Consider the following 12,648-nt stretch of genomic DNA (forward strand, 5'->3'; position numbering starts at 1 on the left):
GTTTGAGGCCGAGCTCTACGCTTATTAATTATGCGGAAACTCAAGTTAAACGGCGAATCTTTTAAGGCCTAATTATGTACGTACGCAAAAATATCTGACACGATCTTATTTGTAGAACAATTGAAAGATTTTCGACCCGATGTTGAAGATGGAAATATTGTCGCGTAGAGCTATACAACATTCCCATCTTCAACACTTAGATGGCTGGCAGTCCTCAACTGTGCATTTCTCCAGAAAATTCCTGCCTCGCACAGCTAAACTGTGGAATGAACTGTCGCGAGTGGTAATTCCAGACCGATACGACCTTCAAATCTGCCAGAAAAGAGCGTACCCACTCCCAACTTAAATGCCGGTAAAGCACTTACAGCCCTTGCTTACCAGGCGATCCGTCTGCTCGTTTACCTCCTATATCATAAAAACCCTGAAAAATTTCATCATCATCATCATCGTTCTCGCGTTATCCTGGCATTTTTGCCATGGCTCATGGGAGACGCTTGGCAACTAATCCCAGGAATTGGCGCTGGCACTAGTTTTTACTTCCAACCCAGAAGGTGGACTAACCTTTATTGGGATTAGGCCGGTTTCCTCACGATGTTTTCCTTCACCGAAAAGCGACTGGTAAATATCAAATGATATTTCGTACGTAAGTTCCGAAAAACTAATTGGTACGAGCCGGGGTTTGAACCCGCGACCTCCGGTTTGCAAGCCGCACACTCTTACCTCTAGGGCTTTTAGGCCACCAGCGCACCTGAAAAGATTTCATGAGCCAATGCAATTCAGGTGCTACCGCCGAGATGATCGACTTTCTAAATCGGGCGATAAAGGGTTGCACAACACGTTGCGACATCGCCGCTGCGTCGTCGCCTTCGGTATGAACACAGCATTGTGTTGTCTGGCTGCTTAAAAAAAATGGTTCTCTACCAAACAGTTGTCTTTATGTATTTATCACTACATTGTATAAAACAAAGTCGCTTCCCGCTGTCTGTCTGTCTGTCTGTCTGTATGTATGCTTAGATCTTTAAAACTACGCAACGGATTTTGATGCAGTTTTTTTTAATAGATAGAGTGAGTCAAGAGGAAGGTTTATGTATTATTTCATATTTGTTAACCCGTGCGAAGCCGGGGCGGTTCGCTAGTACCTAATAATTAGATTAAAGCGACCATTTGTTTCGCATGCTTAATCCATTTATTAAGTTTAATAACGTATGTATTGTCCAATTTGTCCATAATCCTAGCCCTATTAATAATATATTGTCGACTAAAAGTAAACAAAGCGACGGACTTAATGCTATCGGTCGATACCGATTATGTATCTTATCGGTTTTACCTAATTCATTATGTTCGCGGTATATTGTCACAGAATAAGAAATAATATTATCATACAGAACGGCCACGCACCGTCCCGCCCGGCTCGCATTACCTCGCCCCGCGAGTGGCCGCGACACTAATCTGGCGGACTTCTGGCGTCCTCTCAGTAAAGCGACTTACCCACACATACACAATGACGCGTGTACAGACGTGACGCGACACAAAAAGTAAAAACGCAAATGGTTTTTGATGTATGGCGTGTCCGCCATGTGATATTGTATAAAATATATTTAAAATGGCATCCAAAATATACGATTAATCATTTGGCACATTTTTATTCTTTTAAGAACCTAATGTCTGAAAGATTTCGCCGACTCCATAACGCACCTATATACGCTTTAGGCGAACATGGATATACGCTTTAGGCGCACATGGATATACGCTTTAGGCGAACATTGGTATGCTATGGGTACATTCGTTAGAGGCTCGTCATACCTGATAGGTCCTACAGGAGTTCGGAGGTTTAAAAATATAGATGCTTTGTTTAGACAAGCGACGCAAGAGATCTATAAACAAAAACAAATTAAAATGATACTAGTCATCTTTAAAGAATTCTTTAATAGTTAAGGTACGAATATTAGCAATATTAGCATCAAGAATGTCGGATTATTGAAAATATCTGGGAGATTATTAAATTGTACAACTGGACTTAATCGCGTATCTCCGAGACCACGGGGACCGCGTCGGAGGTAAATCTTAAAACTTATATACGCGGTTAGTCCCGTTGTACAATTTAATAATGTGTAAAAATGGTGAAAGTTTAAATCAGTGTTATATCTGGGAGAGCTCGGAAAGCAGAAAAACTCAAGAATGCGCGTTTTTCCAGAGATAAAACCTAGCAAGATCGATTTTTCGCCCCCGAAAACCCACATATAGCATATTTCATCGAAATCGTTAGAGCCGTTTCCGAGGCCCCCGAAATATATAAATATACTAGAATTGCTCGTTTAAAGGTATAAGATGATACATTATATTTTAATTCTTTTATTTATTATTTTCAGAAACTTGTCACGTTCGCCATCGCCATCTTTACGCAACCCTGACATCAACGCTGAACAGCTAGAAAATGACAAGGTAAGATTAAGATCACATCTTGCCCATATTTACCTATACATATACCTATTAATTATGATAGAGCCTGTGCGGAAAGAGAAGAGTCGTGGAATGTATGGGGCCCAATACATTCCACTAGGTAGAAATTATACTAATACATATTAGGTACCTAAGCCAGAAGAAATCAAGTTTTATGACTGACAAATCACTACGATAGAAACAGTACGTCACGCTATCGAATGAAATTTACAGTATTTACACAAGGGGTTATGCTTAAACAACTTTATTTCTCAAAAGAAATTGTACAAATCACTTTATGAGAATACATACTAAAAGTAAATCATTGAGCGTAGCAAGTTATACAAAACAAAAACGATAACAAATTAAATTAAGACTATTTTGTCACAATAACAAGATAAGTAGCAGGTAGCATTATAAAAGTCCAGAAACTTACGCGTAAAATGCAGAACAAGTTTATTTTAAAGAATAATAGGGGTCTGAAAGGAAGACAAGTGTGAAGGTTTTGTCTTACTTATTTAGTTCCCAGAAGCGTTATGCGTGCTATACGTTGGTGAATTGTTGCGTGTTAATATAATGACCGGTCTTCCATTAGCTATTCAGAGGCCGATGCCAAGAGTTATCAAAGTCCGTGGAATCTGTTATTAGTGTTATTACACTATGATTTAATTTACCTCGAAAAAAATATTAACACATACATAGCCACCCAGCCAAACAAGACATCCGCGCCAGGCCACAACAATTTCGTCATATAAAGCTGCAGTACCACGATCCCGACTATCGGGTTGTCAGGCCTTGGAACGAAATCATAAAATACCCGATAGTCGGGTTTTCGGCACTGAATGTGCTAATTTTGTAATTCTCATTTGATAGAGTCTGTGCGGAAAGAGAACAGTCGTGGAATGTATGAGGCCCTATACAATCCACGACTCTTCTCTTTCCGAACAGACTCTACGTGCTTTTATTGCCGACCATACTTTTCTTTCGACAGTCATATTTACTGCTCATTGAGATGATTCTAATATTTCTAACGATCACAAACTTACGATTGCTTTGTTTTATCACCTAGTTCCTATGGTCTCCCAGTTTATTTCGGTATCATCATAATCGCCCGTCATCATAAGTATATATATATATGTAGTATAAATTCGAGCCCTAATGAATTTCAGTAAGTAGTTCTAATTTAGCTTCCAATATTGACACATATTAGAAAAGATACTTTTATTTCAGACCAGTTGTTTTAATCAATCAATCAATTATTTTATTGCAAGAACATAGTTAAATTGTGCACATTATGTAATTATGTACACAAGGTAGTGTCATACCCCGCAACGGAGCTAGCAAAACCGTAGCAAATGACAGTTTTGTGTCAGGGTTGGCGATTATGATGAACCATTTTGCTTTAACTTTATTGTATGTAAGATTAATAAAATTGATCGAGAACCCTGTTGACCCTCTTCCGATATAACTCGGTTTAATTTACTGTCAAATAATATAAATTAACAAATCAATGTCAATATTAGATGCGTTTCAATGTAGGTATCTGTTATTTTGTTTATAAAATCACGTTTTTTTTCGCATTTCTTTCAAATATTAACATGGAATTTTCATTGCTTGAAAATATTGGTGTGTTTGAAAACAAAGAAAAAATATTTTTTGTAAGTACTTTAGTTTATGCGTAGTAGTGATAACCCTGACGTACAACTGCTACAGATTTGCTAGCTCGGTTGCGAGGTATGGGTAGTGTAGTAGGTAGTTATGATGAAACAATAATATTAATTTTTTTAAACAAATATATATTACACAATTAGAATAAAGATATAGTTTACACTATTTAATGATCAGTCTTTATTTTTAATTACAGCGGTGATTTTCAACTAATTGATAATTGTAAATTAATTAATAACACGTACACACCAGTTATAACTGCATTTCGATCCGTTACTTTTAGAATCAATTGATCTGTTGATAATTACAAAACAGTTTGTTTTGTTTGACAATATTTACCGACTTATAAAGACCGATTATAAAGTGTTATAATATGGCCCGAAAGACCTTTTTAATCGATATCGATACGTAGTAATTCATTCATAAGTCCTCCATGCAATTTCGCAGCTCACTGTACAGTCGTCACCAGATATATCGGAGCAGCCGAGGTGCTCAAAATATCTGAGCACGCACTCTAGCGCCTTGACAATGGAGGCGTGCTTGCCTTGACAATAGACTTCAATAGAGGATGATATATATCTGATGGCGACTGTCATCTTTGCTAGGCCCCTATGTATGGCCAAAGAGAATAGAGTGTATAGAGAGTTACTGTCATCAGTCATGGTAAATTATGCAGCCACAGTAAATTTACTGCCATCTTTCGATAGCAGATTAAAACTGTTAGAACGCCATTTGACTTTGACCCTTTATCTTTCACTGATATGTGTTAATTTATTAAATATTGAAATTAACGTCATCTACCCGACAGTAGGCCATAGGGTATGGCGCCATCTCTCGAAAAGATTGCACCATACCTTTAGCCTAAGGTGGCAGTAAATTTACTGTGGCTACTTAATTTACTTTGACAATCCGCCTCTATTTCAAATTATCTTTGGTATAGCTAACAATTTTTTTTATTTTATTAGGCACACTAAACAAATAACATTTATTACATTAAATAATTATTTTCAGTACAGGTTTTGGTTGGGAATGGCATGCAAAGCATGTATGCACATCATGAAATACTACTAAATAGAGCGAAAACTACAACTATACTAAGGCTACTATACAACTAATTAACTAACTAATAGTAATGTAAGATTAATAATATGTAGTAATGTCATGTTTTGTTCCAGGATGGAGCGCCCGATTCGTTGTCTCTCGGCAGTGCCAGCGAACTTTCCATACCGACGGCCGTGGCGCTACGGAGCGAGCAGAGGGTAGGTAGATATACTGCCGTGGGAATATACTCACCCTCGATATTATCCTCCTAAGTGTAAGGCCTGAGTGGACGCTCGAAGCGGAGCGTTCGGCGGGGCGTGCAGCGTGGCGTCGGGCTCACAAGTAATTTGAGCAGCGTGCACTAAGGCCGCTCCTATACGCTTGCATTTGTTTAACATGCACGCCGCACGCCCAACTCGAGCGTCCACTCAGGCCTTACACTAAGGCCCAGCCATACATGAGAAAATCCCAAAATTTGCTTCTGAAATTTGAACCTACAGTGCAGGGAATAGAGTTGATTTTTATTTGTTTGAAAATTAAACGAAACAAATGAACTACAACTCTGTTCCAATTGAATATGGTTTGAATTTCATCAAACTGGAGAAGTACTATTAGTACTACTAGGTAGGACCTTGGGTTTTAGGAGGTTAAAACTCGATTTGCTTTTAAATAATTTTATGAAATATAAAATTATAAACAGTTTGTTGTTCAGTGGCGGTCAACTGTCAAGCTGGTAACAGTTCAATGTATTATATTTATATAAATGCTTGCAACTTCAGGAGTATAACATGCATGCCGCTATAATAAAGTACTTATTTGCTTCGTGGTGTACGCTTTTTTAAAATAACGATATAAAAGCATATACTTATTCTAGGGTAAGTAATAGAACGTATACAAACCTATAACATATAGCTCAGAATATATACATTCAATTAGTATAATTTTGAATGGCATAACGTGCAATAAGTATAACGTGCGATACGTATAACAATGAATTCTATAATTTTATAATGAATAATGAACTTTACATATAATATCGTTTATGATAAGTATAAAAAGGTATAACGTTGAAATAATATAATATACAAAACAAATACCACGCAATAAACCTAACCTTTTATTTTTCTGGGGGGTAACAATTCTAACCTAACCTATCCTACTTTTCTGGTAACAGTTTCTTTCTCTGAGGGGTCACAGTTCCAACCTAACCTAACCTACTTTTCTGATAGCAGTTTTTTTCTGTGGGGGGTCACAGTTCTAACCTAACCTAACCTAACCTATTTTTATGGTAGCAGTTTCTTTTTCTGTGGGGTAACAATTCTAACCTAACCTATTTTTCTGGTAGCAGTTTCTTTCTTTGAGGGGTCACAGTTCTAACCTAACCTACTTTTCTGGTAGCAGTTTCTTTTTCTGGGGAGTCAGAGTTCTAACCTAACCTAACCTACTTTTCTGGTAGCAGTTTCTTTTTCTGGGGAGTCACAGTTCTAACCTAACCTAACCTACTTTTCTGACAGTAATTAGTTTCGATGACCTATGAAATACTGATCTATCCAAATAATTTTACTGATGTTTTGTTCAAATACTTATATGAGATGTTATTCATTATTTTAATTTATATGCATAATGAATGTTATATTAAATGTAATTAGTTTATTTGTATGTTATACGAAACAGCGGTATGTATATTGTATGCTATATTATTTTTATGTTATACTAATTGAAAATATAGATTTAGTGCATTATACATAAGATTAGTATACGTTTTGAACGTTTGTGAACTGAAATTATACCAAAAGTGCGTATTCATTATGATACGCACCCCTTATTCTAACCCTATTCTTCCATATGGCAAAGTCAAAAGGAACACCTGTTACGATTTGAGCAGTTTAATAGTTCTTTACTTTGGGCCCGGTGTCTACCGTTACTTCAGAATTATTCCGACTTTGGTGGCCTGTAGATGACAAAGGTTATTCAAGACTTCAAAAAAAATCGAATCATCATCTTCCTCGCGTTGTCCCGGCATTTTGCCACGGCTCATGGGAGCCTGGGGTCCGCTTGACAACTAATCCCAAGAATTGGCGTTGGTTTTTAAAATAAAAATAAATCGAATAAAATATTTTAAACGTTTTAATTTTATTGGAATATATTTAGTACTCGACGGTATCGCTGCCTGCGGTCTTTGAGTTCCGCGGTTACGAGATGGTAAGGTTTATAACATACAACTATTTGTCAGGATTATAATATTGCTGGTGTACCTTTGTTGTATTACTTAACGCATGGGATCCGGAGTGTTTTTATGAATACATTGAGGCCATCATTCGTGACTAAGAGGTACCTAGCCTGTTATTATAATGACCTGTCATATATTGTATATATTATCTGTCCTGTAGCCTGCTACAGAATAGATAATGGTAGGTACAACTTATAGAGGTCTCACTGGCCAACAAAACCTATGTTCGACAGCGAATCATGTTGTCCCTCTCTAACGCATGAGTCGCATGACCCATTTTCTGTCTCGCCCATTCGACTGTGTACATGCGTGCCGGAATAATTAATTGAAATACCACAAATAGAATTTAGGAAAAAAACATAATATGTGTCGAAGTCTAGTCAAAGGTCTCACTTTATCGCTTACCATAAGGACGAGATTTGCTTGTATCTTTATACGAATAACCTGTCAAAGCGTCGTTATGGCCAGCGACAAAGTGGGTCTTTCTGCTTGAAACGTCACATATGATCGATCACATCCTGAGTAGGTGAGTAGGTAGGTCCTTTTTGTTGACATTACTGACAATGATCTACGTTGAGTGTTTTGTATTGTACTGTGACTAACAAAAAAGTTTTGTCGCTAACCCTTTGGATACCACAGTCGAAATAAAATGCGCATTTTGAAATGATTAGAGGCTAGTAAATATAGAAGATTGACAGCCTTCTTACAGTACCAATATTACCACATGGACACATTATGAATGAATTCCATTTAAATTGTGTGTGAATCAATTCCATTCATAATCTGTCCATTCAATTTTGCAGCTCTGCAGAGATAGTTTTGACCCTACATACAAACTTCTATGCAACTATTTATGTCTGCCACTGAATCATTGTTCTATTTGTTTTGGTTGCATTGTTTTACCCCAATTAGATTTCAGGATTTAAATACTTATTAAACAGTAATTTATCATGTTAGCTTGAAATCATGTACCCTCCGTTTATGGGCATTTTCAGAAAAAGGTGTCTATATCATTTAGTTTTTTTTTCAAAAACTATTAGCTTTTGTGTTATTACTACTCAAAATCACGAGGACTATCGATTTAAAAGGGGAAAAAGTATCCTTAAAAAAATTTACAGTTTTCACATACATTCTGTATGGACCGTCATAAATGAAACACGTAAAATTTGTATGAAACTTATTCGACTGAGGACACTGTGTTTTTTTTTTGTTTTTAATCAATAGTTCTCGTAATTCTGAGTCAAAATAACGTAAAAGTTGTTGGTTTTTCAACAAAGAGCAAATAGTACCTACATTTTTTGCTGGAAATTCCCTTATAGTTATATCAAATATTATATGCGCTATATATCGTCTGTGTCATCCAAAGGGTCGACCCCGCATTGATCCTTCTTAACTCTAGGTATCCTCGGCTGGGCAGCGCGCGTCCGAAGGTCGCTCCAAAAAGAAGAGCTGGTACAGCTCCTTCTACCCCACCTATAAGAGCAAGTGTGAGGACTTCAAGCGGCTCTTTAAAGAGCTGCCAGACGAGGAGCGACTTATTGTTGGTAATTATTTCGGTGGCTTTCGCTCTTCGCATGGACATAACAATTTAGGTGTCATCTGCTGGCGAAGAAAAGATCTGGTATAGCTCCTTCAGTCCTACGTACGGCTCTTTAAGGCTCTATTGGATATGGAACGACTTATTCTTGGTAAATATTTCATATTTTTAGTTTGAATTTGACTATTTGCAAGGATTAGAGGTACTTTAGTCCTCTGCCGACCAGCGCGCGTCCGAAGGTCGCTCCAAGAAGAAGAGCTGATACAGCTAAGGTTACCCCACCTACAAGAGCAAGCGTGAGGACTTCAAGCGGCTCTTTAAAGAGCTGCCCGATGAGGAGCGACTTATTGTTGGTAATTATTACATACATTCGAGATATTTAATTGGAGCTAGCCATTAAAACAGACAGAAAAGTTCGATTATCTCGAAAACCACGAAACTTTTACTAGACCTATAATTGCATTTTCTGGACCAGCCTAAGGTGCTCTGTCGGTGGTTAGAGGGTTATCCACTAATTACCGGGCACCCTGTATATTATTAGTTTACAATAATAATTATTAAATTATTTTCGCAGATTACTCCTGCGCCCTACAGAAAGACATCCTGGTCCACGGCCGCCTGTACGCGTCGCAGAACTACCTCTGCTTCCACGCCAGCATCTTCGGGTGGGAGACCAGCTTGTCGCTGCGATGGAAGGATGTCACCGCTATTACCAAAGAGCGAACTGCACTGGTATACTTTGTAGCTTTCTAATAGAGCCCGAAGGCTAATCCTATTGTCTATTGTTAAGAAAAACCGCTCGTGCCACGTGCCACAACCACCTGCATAAAAAATCGGTACTTCGGTTACTGAGTGCCGGCGAGTCGAACGCTACAGAACCAGTCTAAAATGTGGCATCGAGATGCGTAACAAAGGCGCGTTATCGGAGAGCGCACCTACACTGGTTTTTTGAGCGTTGGACTAGCCCGCGCTCAGGTGCCAAATAGAATAATTAGGACCCTTTTTTGCAGGTAAGTAGCACGTGCGGTTTTACTGAACGATAGACAATAGGATAAGCCTTCGGGGTCTACTAGAAAGCTACAAACTATAACTTTTTTTGTTCTTCGACATACAACGTTTTATAAAAAATCATTCATTTTCCTCGCGTTGTCCCGGCATTTTGCCACGGCTCATGGGAGCCTGGGGTCCGCTTGGCAACTAATCCCAGTAATTGGCGTGGGCACTAGTTTTTACGAAAGCGACTGCCATCTGATCTGACCTTCCAACCCAGAGGGTAAACTAGGCCCTTATTGGGACTAGTCCGGTTTCCTCACGATGTTTTCCTTCACCGAAAAGCGACTGGTAAATATCAAATGATATTTCGTACATAAGTTCCGAAAAACTCATTGGTACGAGCCAGGGTACGAACCCGCGACCTCCGGATTGCAAGTCGCACTTACCGCTAGGCCACCAGCGCTTTTTACAAAAAAAAATATAAAGGCTAAATATCATTCTGGGTAAAATATATTGAAGTTTTACATTCTTTGTAAGTTCATATGCCTTTGAATAAGAACTTTTTACACGCTATGTCTCTGTTTCCCGAAAAAAAACTAGCTTATAAGCTACGTGTATATCAGATGTTTCATTTGAATGTGTTCAGCTGTATATATTGACTAACAAACATGCATTTTTAGTATGTAGTGATATCCTATCGCCCGAAAAGATTGCACCATACCTTTGGTCTAGTTTCGAGTAGATGGCGTTAATTTTTGACATTTAACATATTAACGCATATCAGTGAAAGAATAAGGATCAAAGTAAAATGGCGTTCTGTTTTAATCTTATGTCGAAAGATGGCAATCAATTTACTGTGTCTACATAATTTACATTGCATTCCGCCTCTATTTCAAATTCTGTTTGCTACAATAGAGATGATGACACATGTTGAATTCTATAACAAAATCTAGTAAAATAGATAGCAAACGAGCAATTTATCACAATAATTTATTTATTTACTCAAATAAGTGTCACAGCATTACAGTAAAACCAATGCACTGTGAAACTTAAAAACAAGAAAACAAGAAAAACGACTTATTTAAATGCTAGATTTGGGCGACGACAAAACAGCGTGGCTCCGTTGCGTCGTCTGACTTGGTGTAGAATGTGGATATTAAAATAAAATATTGAAAAATTACAAAATTACAGGACTTGAAAGTTTCAAAATGTAAGTTTTTTTTTACTTCCAAAAACGATAAAAGTAAGGGTACCATTCGATTCCTTACATTTCACCCAAAAAAATATTGTATAGCAACTATATACATAAACGCAATATTTCACCGACAAAAACGCAATTTTCTTGTTTTGTCCATACTACAAGATGGGCGATGACGTCACGGCCTCTGGCCGTTTTGTATAGGGCGTTTCGCGAGTGAAGTGCGACTGTCGGCCTTTGACTATAATTTCTGACTTTTGTGTTACTTTAATGCAATGGGTCCCATATAGACATTTGATCCTAAAAACAAACCATACCATAAAAAAAAATTAGTCATGTAGCCTATTGAGCTCCAAGTAGGTATGATTTCCGTTGTTTTGTGTCGTATTAGGAGTTACAATTGATAGCTGTCTTTGGTAACATAAATATCTATTTGGCCAGGTGATACCAAACGCGATCCTCATCTGCACTGAGACGGAGAAAAATTTCCTCACATCATTCTCAGGCCGGGACAAATCTTATCTGATGCTGTTCAGGATCTGGCAGAACGCGCTCATGGGACAACCTGTCAGTAGCCAGGAGATATGGCACTGGGTAAGTAGAATTACTTTAAGAATAAGAATAAGAATTCGTTTATTGTTTACCGTGTCAAACAAGATGTTAAAATAATACATAGTCACAACGGCTACCCTGTTCGGATATACAATATAGGATAGAGTCTATCTACTTTGACGAAAAAAAGTGTGGGAATGTCATTATTAACGTATTTTCGTAGATGTCTCATACTTTTAATCGAGTAATTCTTGTATATATGTTATATATTTCGAGGATCTCAGAAACGGCTAAGGGTAGTCTCTGTACTAACTTGAAAAAGAGGCGTTTCTCTAAACATACCAGTCTTTATACTTTTTTGCCCGAAGTCGCTTCGCATTCTCCCTCCATACAATGATGGCTAGGATTTAGTGAAATTGGTTATATTTTGGTTAACTTTTATTTTCTCAAAAATGGACGGCAAAGTCGACGTTGCCGGTTAAAAAATAGGTCGCGAAATGCGTAGTTTATGGTCATTCAAAAAATTTAAAAGTTAAAAACATTGCAGTCTCGATTTCGGGACTGCAATGTCGCATACAAATTCCATTATTTAACGAGTTCCAAACTTTTTAAAACTTTAAATGTCCATAGCAAATGAAGGCGTAGGTCCCTTAAACAGCCAAACAGATGATCAGCACTTATTATTATAAAGCCTATAACAGACTATCGCACCGCACCGCGACCTTGGAGCGTCGCACCCAAGTGAGAGCGAGAAAGAGATATCTGTTTCTCGCTCTCACTTATGGGTGCGACGCTCCAAGGTCGCGGTGCGGTTCGATAGTCTGTTACAGGCTTAATGTTGGTACCGCGACTATTTAGGTGTCTCAAATAGGTTGGCGTATTTTCAGCAGAAAAATACACTTCTTTTTTTTTAAAGGCGGCAAGCAATTTTTTTTAATGGTTGTATTTTTTCTGTGAAAATTAGAACGTTGCTTGTGTAAGTTCTGTAAA

General features: G+C 37.8%; 1 protein-coding gene across 1 annotated transcript in view; it reads left to right on the forward strand.

Moving 5' to 3' along the window:
• Window positions 1-12,648, forward strand: part of LOC134651491 (protein Aster-B-like) — a 44,738-nt gene that overhangs the window by 9,114 nt on the left and 22,976 nt on the right. Inside the window, exons 3-7 of the mRNA XM_063506606.1 lie at window positions 2,370-2,442; window positions 5,283-5,366; window positions 8,778-8,922; window positions 9,490-9,647; window positions 11,548-11,700. Coding sequence (XP_063362676.1) covers window positions 2,370-2,442; window positions 5,283-5,366; window positions 8,778-8,922; window positions 9,490-9,647; window positions 11,548-11,700 — 613 coding nt within the window. The remainder of the gene's footprint in view (window positions 1-2,369; window positions 2,443-5,282; window positions 5,367-8,777; window positions 8,923-9,489; window positions 9,648-11,547; window positions 11,701-12,648) is intronic.

This window comes from Cydia amplana, chromosome 10, assembly GCF_948474715.1.
Source record: "Cydia amplana chromosome 10, ilCydAmpl1.1, whole genome shotgun sequence".
NCBI lineage: Eukaryota > Metazoa > Arthropoda > Insecta > Lepidoptera > Tortricidae > Cydia > Cydia amplana.